At 48.8% G+C, this 18,488-nt stretch overlaps 1 protein-coding gene across 2 annotated transcripts; it reads right to left on the bottom strand.

Moving 5' to 3' along the window:
- Window positions 1-7,839: 7,839 nt before the first annotated feature.
- On the bottom strand, window positions 7,840-13,913 carry DHDH (dihydrodiol dehydrogenase). 2 transcript variants are annotated; one of them, XM_004619815.2, is made up of 7 exons: window positions 13,732-13,913; window positions 13,222-13,333; window positions 11,998-12,161; window positions 10,830-11,082; window positions 9,930-10,054; window positions 8,223-8,376; window positions 7,840-7,993 (listed from the first exon to the last, which is right to left on the bottom strand). In XM_004619815.2, the coding sequence occupies exons 1-7, from the start codon at window positions 13,819-13,821 to the stop codon at window positions 7,884-7,886; spliced, it is 1,008 nt and encodes a 335-aa protein (XP_004619872.1). In that variant the 5' UTR covers window positions 13,822-13,913; the 3' UTR covers window positions 7,840-7,883. The 2 variants fall into 2 exon arrangements, with proteins under 2 accessions (XP_004619872.1, XP_055001897.1); XM_055145922.1 differs by lacking the exon at window positions 13,732-13,913 and adding an exon at window positions 13,433-13,541.
- Window positions 13,914-18,488: the final 4,575 nt, after the last annotated feature.

Raw genomic sequence — 18,488 nt, 5'->3', positions numbered from 1 at the left:
GCGAGGGCCCAAACCAGGAGGAAACCTTGAAGAAAGAACTAGATAAAGATGAAGCAATGATGAAAGGCAAAATAAGAAATGAGGAATGGGGACTGGAGACATAGTGGGGAGATGGGGGGGATGGGATCTGGTGGGGAACAGTCGGTGGTACCTAGGGAGGGTCCTGGGAAAAGACAGATCCTGAGCAAGAGATTCATAAACCCCCTAATATTTGCATTTCTTCCTATCACAGAAATGAGGGATGGGGCCTGGAGAGATGGTGACCTGCTCTGGGTTCTATGAATGGTTCTAAGATTAGCATGCTGACCACTGCTGTTAACAATATTTTATTTAACTGCTTAAATTGGGATATGTCAGTCAGAAAGGTGGGATGACAGACAGCAGAAGCTGGAAGTCCCTTCTATAGGGTGACTAAGGTTTATATATTTTACTAATCCCCACTCCTTGTTTCTACAGTCTGGTTATAACCTATGATGTCATCTTATTGGAATGAGGAAATTGGTTCTGTATGCAGATGTCTGTGTGGGGTGGTTGTGACTTAACAAATCAGATCAAAAATACCCTTATAAGGACATGGAATATGACCTCATAGGCTGTTAGGTTGGAGAGATGGCCAATCATGTCACATATGCAAATAGAGTTGTCTTACATCATCCACCAGTGTTCTGAGTCCTTCCTCCTCTTTCTCAGTCCTTCCTGCTCAGTTTAGCAGTTGTCTCCCATCCCTGAGGAGACAAAGGAGACTTGGGGAGTGAGCTGTCGGGTTCTTCTACCACAGAGTACTCCCTGCCCACCTATTCTACCTCAGGAGTGGAAAATGTGTTCCTGACCCCATCCTCTGCATCCTCCCCAACAACACACATGTTCATACCAGATTTACTCTCAAGTGATCCCTTTGATGCTGGGTACTCTCCAGCACCACAACCTGTAGTACAAGATCTTCAGGAAAAACACAAGTGGCAAGAAAAAAAAAAAAAACCACCTCAAATACACTGAAGTTGTTGGACTCCCATGGTGTCTCACATGAGGCAGAGAGGAGAGAGACAGTCTACCTCTGCCGTGCCTGGACCAGCTGGGAAGGCTAAGGCTGCAAAAGTCTGCAATGAGCCAGAGCAGAGGCCAGAGCCAGCCCACTACGTGACCATCAAGCCACGCCTAATATCCACTTGGTCTGCTCCACACTGGAGTTAATCTCCACCACCCAATTTCTCAGGGAACAATCGCCTCGGGCTGGAGAAAGGAATTGCTCTCTACAGGAAAAGAAAGCCAGTGTTAGGACTTATGCAGGCCTTACAGGTCCTTGTCCTTCTTTCAGGAAAGAATTTCAGGAGTAGACAAACAGTGAAACAAAAACAGATTTTATCTGAAAGATTTTTTTTTTGCTTTTTGGGTCACACCCGGCGATTCACAGGGGTTACTCCTGGTTCTACACTCAGGAATTACTCCTGGCGGTGCTCAGGGGACCATACAGGATGCTGGGATTCGAACCCGGGTCGGCCGTGTGCAAGGCAAACGCCCTACCTGCTGTGCTATCGCTCCAGCCCCTTATCTGGAAGATTTTTGAGGAAAGGGAAGGAGGGAGAGAAAGGGAGAGAGAGTAACTCACCCAGGAGAATGTAGGCTCCTCCGAAGATAGAGGGAGCCCCAGTACACATTTCAAGAGATGCAACGAACCAACTCCAGTGCCACCACGTAAGCTCTACTACCTGCTTCAGAGACCTACAAACAAATCAAAAGAGATCAAAAGCCGCAATTAATCCTGGACCCATGGTTGAACAGACTGGGGTAAATCAGAGGTGTTCGGGTTGGCCTGGTGCCTGCCCAAGCAGAGCCCCCGGCAGCCACTTGCTTCCACAATCCAAAATCACGGCCATACCCCCGGCCTGACTTGGCTATCTCAGGACGGACCTTACCAAAATTGCCAAAAATTCAGGTATGTGGGTTTTGGGACTGAAGTCGTCAGGCTTTCTTGGGGTTGGGATAAGCTGCCTCCCCCATCTCCCTGTACTTTCATAAGCCCTGGAAGTCACATCCACACCCCAAAGTGACTACCCAATTGAAAAATTACTCCAGCCTCACCATCCTGATAAAAATACCGAATGCCCTGAACAAACACCATGACCTCTTAGCATCTGTATTCCAAACTAAAATGCACAAAAGGAAAAGAAGAGAGAGAGAGACAGCCTCTCATAGAGTGAGGCTGGAGGTGGGGGAGTGTGGTGTTGGGAGATAGTGGGAGGAAAACAAGGGACATTGGTGGTGGGAAATGTGCAGTGGTAAAGGGATGGATGCTGGGTCGTTGTATGATTGAAACCCAATTACAAACAGCTTTGTAATGGTCTATCCCATGGGTATTTAATTTTAAAACATTTTAAAAAACTAATGTGGAGTTCATGCCCAATTCCATTAGCTTAATCAATGGCTGAATAAATAGCAGTACTCCTACATTAAAAAAAAAGAAGGAGGGGGGGGCCAGAGCGATAGCACAGCGGGTAGGGCGTTTGCCTTGCACGCGGCCAACCCGGGTTCGGTCCCCGGCATCCCATATGGTCCCCCGAGCACCGCCAGGAGTAATTCCTGAGTGCAGAGCCAGGAGTAACCCCTGAGCATCGCTGGGTGTGACCCAAAAAGCAAAAAAAAAAACAAAACAAAACAAAAAAGAAGGAGGGGGATGCAGACAATACATGTCCTCAGACACCTCCTATGCTTGGCTACATGGACACAAGCAGCACATGGCTCAGGCAGCATATGTGCATGCTTCCTCTGTTCAAGTCAGCTTTTATATGTTTTTTCCCCAAGCTGCCCCATATGGGGTTTTCTAGTTAGGTAAGAGCCCATTACTAGGGTGGTTGCCAAGGGCATAAAGTTGGGAGTGGTCCATGGTTCTCTTTGAAATTCCTTTCCCTGGTCTTTGTTCCTGCCGGAGTGTCTCTTGGAGGGGGATGTCCAGCCTTTTCTGGGTCTCCTGGCACCCAAGTGAAGTCTTATCAGGCTCTTGAGCTCACAAGGTGGGCGCTTTATAGACTTGGGATATTGGTTTTATTACTTCCTAGGAATTCCACTGCTATGGGGCCCTTCCCTAGCTACCTACCTACATCAAAAGCAATATGGAGGTTATAGTCTTTAGAATATCTGTCATGCGGCTGGAGAGATAGCGCAGCGGATAGGGCATTTGCCTTACACACAGCCAACTCCGGTTCGATTCTCAGCATCCCATATGGTTCCCCCAAGCACCACCAGGAAGGAGTAATTCCCGAGTGCAAAGCCAGAAATAACCCCTGTGCATCGCCAGGTGTGACCCAAAAAGAAAAAAAAAAGAATATCTGTCAGTATGCCCAAGATGAGGGGGCAGCCCTGGAGGGCATGAAAGCCACCCTGGCCTTGGAGAAGGACCTCAACCAGGTCCTCCTGGAGCTGCATGCTCTGGGGATGTCAAGAAAAGACCCCCATGTAAGAAAACACCCCCAATCAAGTATATGACTTCCCCTCCCCGCCCCAAAGGAGCCAGCCCTGGCAGCCGAAAATCTTCAGAACTCAATCACTGCCATGCTCACAGCCTATCTCCACAAGCTCTGACAAGCCTTACCCATTAATGAATCTGCAGAAAAACCCAGGCATGCAGGACTTGTGACTGAAAACTCTGGGCTCAACCGAGTCAGGAATGAGTGACCTCCCACCATGTCCCTCTGTTTCAAGTAGCTTGGCAGCCACTCCCACAAACTGCCTTTGGCGCCCTATAATCTCATCAATGGCTATGATCCAGAGACTCAACAATAAATCTCTTAGAAGAGAGAACAGAACGATATGCCATAGACATGTCTCTAGACCCCGAGCCAGGCTGTTTCATTCAGGGGAACCCAAAGTGGGGCGGTGAATTCCCCTCCCTGCCCCAACAGAGCCAGCCCCGGCAGCTGAAAACCTCCAGAACTCAGTTACCGCCATACTCATGGCCTCTCTCCACACACTCGGACAAGCCTCACCCATGAGTGAATCTATTCCTGAACATGTCATACTTTACAACGCTGATATACCAAGACTAGCACACCACATTTGATGGGGTTTAAAGTAGAAGGCATGGGGCTGGAGAGATAGCACAGCGGGTAGGGCGTTTGCCTTGCACGCGGCCGACCCGGGTTCAAATCCCAGCATCCCATATGGTCGCCTGAGCACGGCCAGGGGTAATTCCTGAGTGCAGAGCCAGGAGTAACCCCTGTGCATCGCCAGGTGTGACCCAAAAAAGCAAAAAAAAAAAAATCTGTAAAAAAAAAATAAATAAAAAATAAAGTAGAAGGCAACCAACCTTAAGGGAAGATACATTTATATATAGGTATACATATATATGGAATGGAGTAATAGCACAGTGGGTAGGGAGTTTGTCTTACACGAGACAGATCTGGGTTCAACTCCTCCGTCCCTCTTGGAGAGCCTGGCAAGCTACCGAGAGTATCCTGCCCGCACAGCAGAGCCTGGCAAGCTACCCATGGCGTATTTGATATGCCAAAAACAGTAACAACAAGTCTCACAATGGAGACATTACTGGTGCCCGATCGAGCAAATCGATGAACAATGGGAGGACAGTGCTACAGTGCTACTACAAGGATGAACGTTTAATAACATGTAACTAATCTCTTATAGAAGGGCTTAATGGCTCCTGGATGAAATACAACAATCTTCACATACTTCCTCTACTTAAACTTTTTTGGATCATTTTTAGAGGATTATTCATAACAAGCAATACAAAATAAATTACTTCAGTTCTGCTTTGGGGGGCAGGGTTTGGGGTTTGGGATGGAAACATTCGAAATATGATTGTGGGAGGATGTAATGATGGTGGGATTGAGGTTTGAATATTAAATGTAATCAATTATTGTGAATTTTTTATTTTTTTTGCTTTTTGGGTCACACCAGGCAATGCACGGGGGTTACTCCTGGCTCTGCACTCAGAAACCACCCCTGGCGGTGCTCAGGGGACCATATGGGATGCTGGGAATCGAACCCAGGTTGGCCGAGTGCAAGGCAAACGCCCTACCCGCTGTGCTATCGCTCCAGCCCTATTGTGAAAATTTTTATAAAAATAAAATAATTTTTTAAAAAAAAGAAATAAAAAAAAGGAAACACCCCCAACACCCCCTGCCTCATCCATGAATCTCGCTCCTGAGACCTTCCCTGGGGTGGCTCTTAGCTTTGGGAAAATTTTGTCCTGAACTTGGTTTCCACATGGCACTACTGTTGTCTAAGTGAAAGCCATTTCCTTCCTTTTCTCAGCTCTATTACTTCCTGAGACACTTCCTAGATGCGGAGGTGAAGCTCATCCAGGAGATACAGGACCAGCTGACTATTCTGCGCACACTCATCAAGGAGATTGGGTTCCGCAAGCATCCCTGAATGATCAAGTCTTAAAAAGCTAACTCTGGGGCTGGAGAGAAAGGACAGTGTTTTTATATATATATATATATATATATATATATATATATATATATATATATATATATATATATTGGTTTTTGGGTCACACCCAAAAACATATATATATATGTATATATATACATATATATATTTATTAGGGCATTTGTCATTGTATGAGTCTGACCATGGTTTGATGCCCAGCACCACAAAGGCTCCCAAAGCCCCACCCGGAGTGATTCCTGAACACACAACTTGGAATAAGCCTTGAGCACCGCAGCCAGGTATAAACAACTCCTCCCACCCAAGAAAAAAGAAAACCTCACGGTCAAGGAAACTGGGAGTCCCTTTTACTCCAGTGGCATTTGTTTGTTCATATCATTGCCCCAGTGTGAAGGTCTTAGCTTGAGTCCCCTTTCTGCTCTGAACTACTGGACCAAATAAAACTTTTTTTTTTTTTTGCTTTTTTTGGGTCACACCCGGCAATGCACAGGGGTCATTCCTGGCTCATGCACTCAGGAATTACCCCTGGTGGTGCTCAGGGGACCATATGGGATGCTGGGATTCGAACCCGGGTCGGCCGCGTGCAAGGCAAACGCCCTACCAGCTGTGCTATCACTCCAGCCCCCCCAAATAAAACTTTTGCAGAAAAAAAATAAAATAAAATAAAATAAGGGGTCGGAGGGATAGTACAGCAGGTAGGGCATTTGCCTTGCAGGCGGCTGACCCCAGGTTAGAGACCCAGAATCCCAGATGGCACCCAGAACCTGCTAGGAGTGATTCCTGAGTTCAGAGCCAAGAGTAATCCCTGAACATAGCTGGGTGTGGTCTCCCCACAAAATAATAATAATAATAATAATAATAATAATAATAAAAAGAAAACTTGTTATGTAAACTGAGAATTTGGATTTATTACTGTGTTGTAACCTAATCTATATTTATTAGTAAAACAAAATCTATGCATATACATTTTGCTGGGACACACTTTACCTTAATTGGCCATAGACCTCAGATAGTACCTTTTAAGGTGCTAAGAAACTGTCCAGGAATGCTCTATCCCAATTACACTTTGGGGTAATTGGTTGCAATAAAACAATAAAACCATGAAATACTAGTGAAGGTAAATTCCTTCCTTCCTAAGAAATACCTATGTAGGGGCTGGAGCGATAGCACAGCGGGTAGGGCGTTTGCCTTGCACGTGGCCGACCCGGGTTCTAATCCCAGCATCCCATATGGTCCCCTGAGCACCGCCAGGGGTAATTCCTGAGTGCAGAGCCAGGAGTAACCCCTGTGCATCGCCGGGTGTGATCCAAAAACCAAAAAAAAAAAAAAATACCTATATATGGGGACTGGAGAGATAATGCAGTGGATAAAGGGATAAAGCTCTTACCTTGCACAAATCAAGCCCTGGTTCAATCCCTGCACCCCACACGGTCTCCCAAACTCATCAGGAGTGACCCCTGAGTGTAGAGCCAGGAGTAAGCCATAAGCATTACCAGGCGTGGCACAAAAACAAAAAATAAGGTCATACTGGGTAGTCAGGGCTGTTCATTTGCCATATTCACTGATAAAGCTGGGGCTTATCGCAATTTCCTGAGGCAGGTATAAGATTATCACTTTGACCACAGGAGCTAAGTGTTTTTTAGTTTATTCAACAGCTTAATATTGAGTATCTAGATAGACTGGACCCAACAGGAAGAGATTTGACGGTTGGGGGAAGTGTATTTACACTGCACAGCAGAGCCTGGCAGGCTATCCATGGTGTATTGGATATGCCAAAAATAGTAACAAGAAGTCTCACAGTGGACACATTACTGGTGCCCATCTGAGCAAATCTATGAACAATGGGAGGGCAGTGCTACATTATCCCCTTATTCCCTACCCCTTGTTTCTGCTATTTGATTGGTTATACCAGATAAAGTCATTGATTGGAACAACCAATCCTGTTATGTGTGTGAAGGTGTTGCAATTATAAGATGACCAATCAGATCTCACATGTCTTAATAAGGCCATGGAAGATAAACTCATCAGATCTTATGCAGATTAGGTTCTTAGCAGGACCAATTAGATCACACACATAAATTAAGGTGTGTCTCCTGTTCCATCAAAGGTTAGGCCTTTTCCTAATCTTTTTGGTCCCTTCCTGTTCATTTTCCAGTATCTCCAGAGATTGCTATCTTTCATCACGGAGGAAACAAAGACAATCAGAGATCTGGGAAGAGAGCTGTCAGGACTCATTCTGTGTCACTACTCCCTGCCCATGTCACACAGTCTGTGGCAACATACTATGAATCTATCACAGGTTCCAGGAACTTGTTCCAGGAAGTTGTGGACAGAACCCCATCCTCCTCTCCCTCCCACCCCATTTCTTCTACCAGATTTATTTTCCAGCGACCGTGTTATTCTCTCCAGAGTAGACAAATCAGAACTACAATATCGCCATGCAAATCAAGTTTTTTATTGATTCAGGAATTAAAACATCAGCGTTTGTCTTGGGGGAAGGTGACTCCAATGGCCTTCCTCACCTCCTCAAGGATTTCAGCCAGGAGCTCACTTTCAGCCAGGGGAACTATGGGGCTCTCCTTCAGGCCTGGGGGAAAATGCAATTAGGGACCTGCCTGCTCACATCTTAATTACACCAAAATCTACACACCCCAGAATCCTTTGAGGCACAATAATGTTTCCGCAGGATGGATAGATGCCCTGAGGTATCCTGGGTGTTGTAGTTCCAATCTGCTGTTTGAGCAGCTTAAGAGGGGTGTCTGCCCATCACCAGGTTTATCCTAACACTCTCCCACTCCCATCCTCCACCTCCTTACCCTTGCGCAGGCACTCCCGGACATGCTTGGCCTCATAAGTCATGCCAGGTCCATTGGTAAAATTGAATTCCTTGTTTGGGGCTGGTGGCAGCGGGAACTCCTTATGCTCCCCCTTCACCACCAGCTCTGTTGGGCACCAGCAGGGGTCAAGCACCTGAGGAGAGAAGGAGGAGGCCCTGGCTATTCTCAGCGATAAGGACTGTTTTGGGGTTCCTTCCCAGCGATGCTCTTGGACCTCCCTCTCACTCCTGGTTGTGCTCTATCCTCAGAGAGGGGAACCTCCATTTTCTGGGGTTTGTTCCTTTAAAGCATATTTATCACATAATGGTGCTATTGGCCGTGCTTAGTTCTAGGAGTAGGCCATTCTAAAAACAGCATCAGGAGCTGCAGAGATAGTGCAGTAGGTAGTGCTTTGCTTATGGCCAAGCCGGGTTCCATCCCCAGAATCCTATATGGTTCCCCAAGCACTGCCAGGAGTAATTCTTAAACGCAAAGCAAGGAGTAACCCTGAGCATTGCCGGGTGTGGCCCCCAAACAAAACCAAAACCAAAAAACAATTAAGGATCAGCATAGAGGACTTCTCACGTCAATGTGAATCCCCTTGCAAGAAGATTTTTGGTTTTGCTTTTGCCACACCTAGGAGCACTCTGGGTTCCTCCCATTTCATTGTTTGGAAGCCCCCCACCCCTCCCTGTGACACCCAGGAAACTATGAGGTCTGAGTTCTAAACCCAGGCTTCCTGCCTGCACATGTACTCCAAGATTTTGCACCATCTCTAGGCTACCTGGTTTGAGTTTGATTTGTGTATTTTAGGCCCAGAACCCTGAATAACTGAATTATTCCCACACCCAAGCTCAGGCCAAAGTACAGAGATGTGGCAACACAGGGTCCAAATGCTAGAGCTCAAGTCAAGGGGAAAAGTCTAATTGTGTGCTAAGAACTGGCTTTCTTTCTTCTTTTGGCCCAAGAAGCTTAGTAAAGTCAACTTCAAGGGAATGTCATACCCCCATGGTGAGAGGACCAAGGATTGTTAATATCTAGGGGCCACATCAACAGTGCACCCCAGGGGTGTGAGGGCCTGCTTGTTCAGTGCTCAGGGTCCGATAGAGCTGGGGGCTACAAAGTCCACAGAGGGAGGTGCTGGGGGCCACCAGGGCTATACACTGGTGTTGGTGGGTTCCTGCCATACAGGGATTGCAGAGTCTCGCACATACTGGCACACACTCTACCTCTAAGCTACATCCTAGGACCCCCTCTATCTAAAATTTGTTTGGAGAATTGACAGCCAGCAGTGCTCCAACACTATTTCCAGTTCAGTCCTCATTGCTTGGGTATTGCCCCCAGCAGTACTTGGGGAAGAATATGGTGCCCAGAAGTCGAACCACCAGGGCTGCTGCATTAAAAGCATGAATTCCAGGCCATTGGTTTGTCTCTAGAGCACCAACATCCAAAAAATTTCAACTGCTCAACAGATTTATCTTCAGAAGAAGCCTGACCTGTCCCCATGATCTAGACAGAGGGGGAAGTACTAAAGCGTTCCTTAGTAACAGGGTGTACAAGTTCAAGCAAAGGACAGCCTTCTGTGATGGCCATAGCTGGCTAACTGTTGCTAAGTGCCACACCTCCCAGCTCCCCTTGGCCATGCCTTTGGTGTCACACCTCCCAGCTTTCCTGGGGCATGCTCCTGATGCCACACCTCCAGCTCACCTTGGCATTGCCTTTGGTGCCACTCACAAGGGCTGTGTTGGTGAGCTCGGCAGTGATGCTGCAAGTGAAGCTTCCGTGGACCCCTCCAGGGTACTGAAGTAACACAGTGACAGTGTCGTCCACACCTGCAGGAAGATACGGCATATAGGCAGGGCCAGCCTCAAATCCTGCCTTAGGAACTCCGACAAAGTGTCACATCTGCAGGTTCCACTTGTGTGAAATGTTCACTATTTGTTTTTTTGTTTTGTTTTGTTTTTTTGGGTCACACCCGGCGATGCACAGGGGTTAGTCCTGGTTCTACACTCAGGAATTACTCCTGGCGATGCTCAGGGGACCATATGGGATGCTGGGATTCGAACCCGGGTCGGCCGCGTGCAAGGCAAATGCCCTACCCACTGTGCTATCGCTCCAGCCCCAAATGTTCACTACTTGACAAATGCATAGAACCAGGAAAGGGAGTGGATGGTCAGGAGGTGGGGGTAGCAGTGGGCAGAAGTGGGTGCCAGGTTTAGGTTATATTTTTCTTGGGCTGTGGGTGCATAATTGAGCGTGCCCAGGAGTTATTCCTGGTTTTATGGTCAGGAATGACCCTGGCAGTCCTCGGGGGAGCATATATAGTGCTAGGGATTCTGAACCAGGATCTGTGGCATGCAAGGCAAGCACCTTACCCCCTGTACTATCACTCTGGCCTGCAAATGTTTCGTGTTTTTTTTTTTCTGGGTCTTGGGCTATACCCAGCTATGCTCAGGGATCTCTTTTGATGGGGACCATACGTAGTGTGGGGAATCAAACCCGGGTTGGCTGAGTGCCAGGCACGTGCCCTCCCTACTGGACTATGCCTCCAGTAGCCCCAGAAAAGGTCTCTTCTATGGCTGTCAAATAGATCAGGCAAGACCACACCTGTTTCATGTCGCCTTCCCACTGCAAAAATCTTCTCTGGCTTCCTCCCACCGAAGACCATGGAGATGAATTGGATACAGTAGATGCCGATGTCCAGGAGGCCCCCACCAGCCTGGGCCCAGTCGACAGCCCTGTGCACGTGGGTGAGGTCCTTCCCAAATTCTGCCCGAGCCACCCGAAGGTCCCCTAGAGCTCCCTGGGCCAGAAGGGACCTCAGAGTCTCCAGGGCAGGAAAGAAGCGGGTCCAGATAGCCTAGAGGGCAGAATGAGGGAGCAGTGGGGGAAAAATGGGATCAGAACCCAGGAGTCACCCAGTGGGTCATTTCTTTCTGACCCCCATCTGAGGATCAGCCTCTAAATAAGAACCCCTCCCCCTTTCACAACCCATGCTTCCCCAAAGTGTGTCCCTCCCAAGCTGAGGGACATGACCCCAGCCCTGGCCTTATCCTACTACTCATTTGAATCCTTCTCCATACTCTAGTTTTTTTGCTTGCTGCTTTTTTGGGGGGTACACTAGGTGGTGCTCAGGGGTTACTCCTGGCTCTGTGCTCAGGAATCACTCCGGGTGATACTCAGGGGGCAATCTGGGTTGCCCGGGATTAAACCTAGGTTAGTGGTGTCCAAGGCAAGTGCTCCAACCTCTGCACTTTTGCTCCAGCCCCCCTGTTTTTTTTAGAAGTACCCTAATTCGTGACTGGGTTTTGTGCCTATGACATTCTAGCACCATGCCCTCCACCAGTGTCTGTTTTCTTCTACCATTATTTCAGGGTCCCCTCCCAATTCCTTCCTGCCCTAGTCTCCAATGTTTAAGGGTTGAAGTATGTTCCCACTCCATTAAGATATTGAGGTGATAATCCCCCAGTACCTTCCCAGGTGAGGATATTTAGAAATGGAATCTTTATTTTACTTTTGGTTTTTGAATCACACCCAACAGAATATGTGGCTCTGCATCCAGGGATCACTCCTGGTCATGCTTGGGGGATCCTATGGGGTGCTGGGGTGCAAGGCAAGTGCCCTTTTGCTGTACTTGTGCTCTGGCTCTATTTTGTGATCATCTTAAATCATGGCAATCCTTCCCTTCAGCCTTCCCCAAATGGGTCATGGCATCCATGTTTAGTAAGGGCAAAGAGGGTTCCACTGGATGTTGGAAGGGGTCTTCCGCCCTCACCTCCATAAGGAAGAGGCCCCGGGATCGAGCCTCTGCTACCATCTCGCGCACTTCCGCAGCGTTCACGCCCATGGGTTTCTCGCACAGCACTGCCTTGCCCGCTCGCAAGAAGAGCATCACCGCTGCGTGGTGCTGGGGGTGCTGGACGGCAATGTAGGCCACCTCTAGGATGGAGGGAGATCATGAGGTCATAGGCCCACCCATAAGGGTCCAAGTCTCACCCATACTTGAAAGCCCCCCAACATCCAAGGATCCCAGATACCCCAAACTGGGCCCTGCTGCCTTGTCAGTGAAGTGTCATTGCTCAAGCTAGCTTCTCCCCTTAGGACACTAGTCATTCTCACCAGATTTCTTCCAGTAATCCCCAGCCCTCTGATACGAACATATGATAATTCACTAAAACCTCACAATTGGAACCAAAGGATACTGCTTTTTTTTTCTTTTTGGGTCACATCTGGCAATGCACAGGCGTCATTCCTGGCTCTGCACTCAGGAATACCCCTGGCGGTGCTCAGGGGATCACATGGGATGCTGGGAATCGAACCTGGGTTGGCCGTGTGCAAAGCAAATGCCCTACCCACTGTGCCATCACTCCAGCCCTGGATACTGCCCTTTTTATTTATTTTATTTTATTTTTTTGCTTTTTGGGTCACACCTGGCGATGCACAGGGGTTACTCCTGGCTCTGCACTCAGGAATTACCCCTGGCCGTGCTCAGGGGACCATATGGGATGCTGGGATTTGAACCCGGGTCAGCCGCGTGCAAGGCAAACGCCCTACCTACTGTGCTATCTCTCCAGCCCCCAGATACTGCCCTTTTTAAAAATGAAGAGTGAGCCAGCCCAGCGGAATAGGAAGATGTCATTTCAGGGGCCATGGAGCACATTTATTTATTTATTGTTTGAAGGCCATACCCACCAGTGTTCAGGGCTTACTCCTGGCTTTCTGCTCAGGGATCAGTCTTGGTGGTTCTTGGGAGTGCAAAAAACCCAGGTCTGTCGCATGCAAGGCAAATGCCCAATGCCCTCCCCACTGCACTACTTCTTTGGCCCCTCACAGAGCATATTTAAAGCCCGACTGGGCTCCCTCTGCAACTTGGACACTTTCCTATGACTGCTGCTTGGGTGGCTAAGTGCTATGTGATGCTAATCCCTCACCCAGACCTTGCTACTGTTCTGCCTTCCTGCCCAGATCCTTCCAGAATCCCAGGGACCTGGCCACTCACCCACGTTCGGGTCCTTGGCCATCTCCTCATAGGAGCCATAGGCCTTGGGAATGTCGTGTTTCCGTGCAAACTCCTTGGCTCGGTTCAGGTCGCGGGCCGCCACAGCCACCACCTGGAAAGGTGGCAGAGTCAGACGGAGAAGCTGGGGCAGGGGAGGGAGGCAGGTGGCCTGGAGGTGATGGAGGTCACCGGAGAAAGAGCGGTCACCTGCCTCCGGGTAGGGAGCGGGGTGGAGGATAGTGGTGCTGAGGGAGGGTCCTTGACAAAGACAGATCCAAGCAAGCAATTCGTAAAGCCCCTAATATTTGCATTTCTTCTCCTCACGGCAGCTCGTAGCAAAACCCTCCCAAATCTCACGAGACTTCGGGCTACGGGACAGAAGGGGTGGGAAAAAAGGGAGCAGAGAATAAGGGATTGTTTCACTGGCTGGATTCCTAACACCCTCCTCCCTCCAACGCCGGGGTCCAGGTCCCCCGGCTACCTCTCCCGGATCCCGGAGAGGAGGCGGACCTGATGCTCGGAGCGAGGCAACATCCGCAATACGGTCGTGAAGTCGCTGGCGATCAGGCCGGCTGACACGATGCCCCAACGAACCGCCATCCCTGCAACCTGGAGTCCCAAAGACAGCGACTTGCTGGTGACTCCCAGGTCGCGGCTGCGGACTCCCAGCTCCCGGCGGGAACTAAAGAACCCCACGCCCCTCCCTCTCGGAGGCGTGGTCACTATCCCCGCCCTCATTTCACTTCTATCTCTTCTTATTGGCTGCTAGGCCTTCGCGTTCCTCCAGTCACAAGCTCAGGAGGTAGTGGTTAGAATTACGTGCTTTCCCATTGGAAAAGCGCCCCGCTAGCTCCGCCTTCTGAGGCAGGTGGGACAGTAAACACTTGTTAACTTGGTGTCACTTTGAGCACGTGATCTAATAAGAGGCGTTGTTTTTTTTCCTCTGGACAATTTGACCCTTGGGCCCTATCTGCTTTTCTGCTTAGAAAGCACGCCCTGCAGTGTGCAGATTACTCAAGGATCTCTCGTGGCTCTGTAGGAGGTTCATATGAGAGGCAAGGATCAAAGCCAGGGCAGCTGTTTCCGAGGCAAGAGCCTTAACTATCACTGCACTACTTTCTGACCATGATTATTCATTATTATAAATAATAATGATGCTTCTAGAGCCCACAGATTTAAAAACCAGGCTCTACTGTTTCCAAAGACCCTTTAGAGCCAGGGCTTGCAAACCCTCCTGAGCCAGATATGAACTGAGAGTGCTCTATGTGGTCATTGAACAGTTTAGTGTCACTGTCACTGTCACTGTCATCCCGTTGCTCATCGATTTGCTCGAGCGGGCACCAGTAACATCTCCATTGTGAAACTTGTTGCTGTTTTTGTCATACTGAATATGCCACAGGTAGCTTGCCAGGCTCTGCCATGCAGGGGAGATACTCTTGGTAGCTTGCCAGGCTCTCTGAGAGGGGTGGAGGAATCGAAACCAGGATGGCTGCGAGCAAGGCAAACGCCCTACCCGCTGTGCTATCGCAACAGATATTTACATCTTTATATCTGATGAAATTTCATACAACTGTATATAAGAACTGGAGAGATACAGGTACAGTACAGGGGTTAAGGCACTTGCTTTGCATGCAACTGACTGTTCACTCTCCATCACTGCATCTGGTTCCCACACACTCAGGAATGATCGATGAAAACCAGGAATTGCCCCTGAGCAGCACCTGAGCACCACCAGATTTGACCCCAAAACCCACACCAGCCTAAACTCAACCATTCACTAGATATGTTCTGCCTCTCTCCACATATTTTTAGTTTTGTGGGCCATACCCAGTGATGCTCAGGGGATGCTTTGTGGCTCTGTGTTTGCGGTTACTCCTGGCAATGATTGAGGGACCAATCCTAGAGAGTTAATCCTGGACCTCCTGCATGCAAAGCGTGTGCTCAAACCATTGAGATATTTCTTTTTTTTAATTTTATTTTATTGAATAACCATGTGGAAATTACAATGCTTTCAGGTTTAAGTCTCAGTTATACAATGCTGAAACAACCATCCCTTCACCAGTGCCCATATTCCATCACCACCACCAAAAAAACAAAAAACAAAAAACAGTATACCTCCCAACCCGCCCCCCAACCCCCATTGAGCTATTTCTATAATCTCTCTCTCTTTCTCTCTCTCTCTCTCTCTCTCTCTCTCTCTCTCTCTCTCTCTCTCCCCCACCCCCAGTTTTGTGGATCACACCCAGCAGAACTCAGGGGCTATTTGTGACTGTGCTCAGGACTAGTGCCTGGCAGGTCACACATAATGTTAGAATCATTTGTGCTACTGAAGATTCAAAACTTTAAACCAGGTCATTGAGATGCAAGGCAAGATTCTTCACCCTTATCCAATCTCTCCAGTCCCTTCGAACTATATTTTTATGGACATAAACCTGATTATGATCTGGTGACATCTGAGTCAGATTATTCAATCATGATCAATATAATTTCTAGGTCTGTGATAACCTAAAAGATTGTCAGTGAGAGGAAGGAAGGTGGAGGGTGCAAAGGACTTCAACATACTATTCTGAAATTTAACATGACTTGAGAATTGAGAGCTATAATTAAAGGTTGTTGGCAGTGGACAGATAGGACAGAGGGCAGGGGTCTTGCCTTGGGGCTTGGTCCCCCACACCACATGTGGTCCCCCCAACCCTGCCAGAAGTTATCCCTGAGTGCAGATTCAGCATTCAGCCCTGAGCACCGCCAGGTATGGCCCTTCACTTCAAAAAAATTGCTGGCAGTGAGTTTGTGTACCTGGATGAAATAATTTTGCAATACCCGGTCAAATAGAAAATGAGTGCACCTCAATATTCAGAAACTTTTATCCTGGGTGAAAAATATGTGGTCTTGAGAAATTGCCAAGTCTGTACCCAAGAAGACGTGTGTAATAATTTATTGCATGGGGGTGGGGAGGGTACAGGGGTAAAAGTGCTTGCCGTCCTGGCGGTCAAGACTGCCAAGAGTGAGCTCGAGCACAGAGCTAGGAATAAGCCCCTGCTCGCTGCTGGTGTGGCTAAGACGGAAGACAGAGCAGGGGCTGCAGAAACAGCTCACAAGGCTTGAGTGCAGGCTGTGCAGGAGTCTCAGCAGCACCAGACCCTCCAAGAGTGACACCAGTACCTACCTTGGGTACAGCCCGTGAGCACTGGTGGATGCACACCCCCCAGAAAAAATCATAAAGGTGGTACAGGGGTTAAGGCACTTTTTTTTTTTTTTGCTTTTTGGGTCACACCCAGCAATGCTCAGGGGTTACTCCTGGCTCTGCACTCAGGAATCACTCCTGGCGGTGCTTGGGGGACCATATGGGATGTCGGGGATTGAACCCGGGTTGGCCGCATGCAAGGCAAACATCCTAACCGCTATACTATCGCTGTGGCCCCAAGGGTTAGGGCACTTCTTTTTGTTCTTGTTTTTTGTTTGATTTTGCTTTAGGGCCATACCCAGCAATGGTCAGGGTTTACTTCCGGCACTGCACTTCAAGGGCTACTCCTGGCAGGCTGAACGGACTATATGGGGTGTTGGGGATCAAACCCAGGTGAAATGCATATAAGGTTAGTGCTCTTCCCACTGTATTCTCTAACCCAAGGCTCTTGTTCTGCATGCTGCCGCTGACTCCCCAGTCTGATCTCTGCGCGGGGTGGCAGGAGGCGGGCATGATTCCTTGAGCACCACCAGGAGTAACTCCTGAATTATGGTGTGCTCCCCAACACCATAATCATATGTCAGTGTGTGAAGTTAGCAGGGGCCTGAACATTGAGGCAGAGACCGAGCCCTTTGCTTTCTTTGTTCAACATGATTAGTCCCTGGGGCCCTGCTTAGCCCAGCACCTCCACCTTGCTCCTAAAGGCCTCCTGAAGCCACCCAAAGACCCCCATATCTTGCAGAGGAAGCAGAAGTACCAAGTGATGGAGAACCTGGCCTGAAGTCACCCGTCAAGAGGCGGGTGCTGGGATCCAGACCTAACCAGTGTGGCCCAGAGACCAGGCGGGCTGTGTTGGACTCATTCATAATTAATGAGTGAAGATCACTGACCTGGCACTGGAATTTGTGGGAGGTCAGGCATCTCCTGTCCCTGGGAGGGAGCCCTCAGGGGTGAAGCTCAGAGCAGCGTGTCTGACCCCCTCCCCGGAGAGAGCCAGGATGTTCTGTGAGGTCAGAGAAGGAAAGAGAATTAGGGACGGTTGGCAGCAAAAACATGTAAGCCCGCTCTCTCTCTCCATGTCTTTCTTTCTTTCTTTCTTTCTTTTTTTTTTTGCTTTTTGGGTCTCACCCAGCGATGCACAGGGGTCACCCCTGGCTCTGCACTCAAGAATTACTCCTGGCGGTGCTTGGGGAACCATATGGGATGCTGGGAATCGAACCCGGGTTGGCCACATGCAAGGCAAATGCCCTACCTGCTATTCTATCACTCCAGCCCCTCTCCATGTCTTTCTTTTTTTCTTTTTCTTTTTGGGTCACACCCGGCAATGCACAGAAGTTACTCCTGGCTCTGCACTCAGGAATCACTCCTGGCGGTGCTCAGAGTCATATGGGATGCTGGGAATTGAACCCCCCTCGGCCACATGCAAGGCAAATGCCCTACCCACTGATTTGGAAGTTTTGAGGAAGGGAGGTGGGGAGAGAGAGAGAGAGAGAGAGAGAGAGAGAGAGAGAGAGAGAGAGAGAGAGAGAGAGAGAGAAAGCCCCGGTACACATTCTAGCATTCCATATGAAACTATGAAAGGAAGGTTGGAGTGATAGTACAGCAGACAGGGCACTTGCCTTGTATGTGGTGGACCTGGGTTCAATCCCCAGCATCCCATATGGTCCCACAAGCACCAACAGGAATAATTCCTGAGTGCAGAATCGGTAGTAACTCCTGAGCATTGCCAGGTGTGGCCCCAAAACAAACAGCACTGTATCACTGTAACACTGTCACCCTATTGCTCATCAATTTGCTTCAGCGAGCATCAGTAATGCCTCCATTGTGAGATTTGTTACTGTTTTTGACATATCGAATACACCACGGGTAGCTTGCCAGGCTCTGCTGTGCGGACGGGATACTCTCGGTAGCTTACCGGGCTCTCCGAGAGGGACGAAAGAATCTAACCAGGCTTGGCCACGTGCAAGACGAACGCCCTTCCCGCTGCGTTATTGCTCCAGCCCAAAACAAACAACAAACAAAAAAGAAAATATGTAAGGACGGGTGGCAGGAAGGAAACTGGAGACACTGGTGATGGGAAATG

This window comes from Sorex araneus, chromosome 8 (assembly GCF_027595985.1).
Source record: "Sorex araneus isolate mSorAra2 chromosome 8, mSorAra2.pri, whole genome shotgun sequence".
In the NCBI taxonomy this organism is placed as follows: Eukaryota; Metazoa; Chordata; class Mammalia; order Eulipotyphla; family Soricidae; genus Sorex; species Sorex araneus.
The sequence above is the reverse complement of the archived record's forward strand: the minus strand, read 5'-3'. Positions and strand labels throughout refer to the sequence as shown.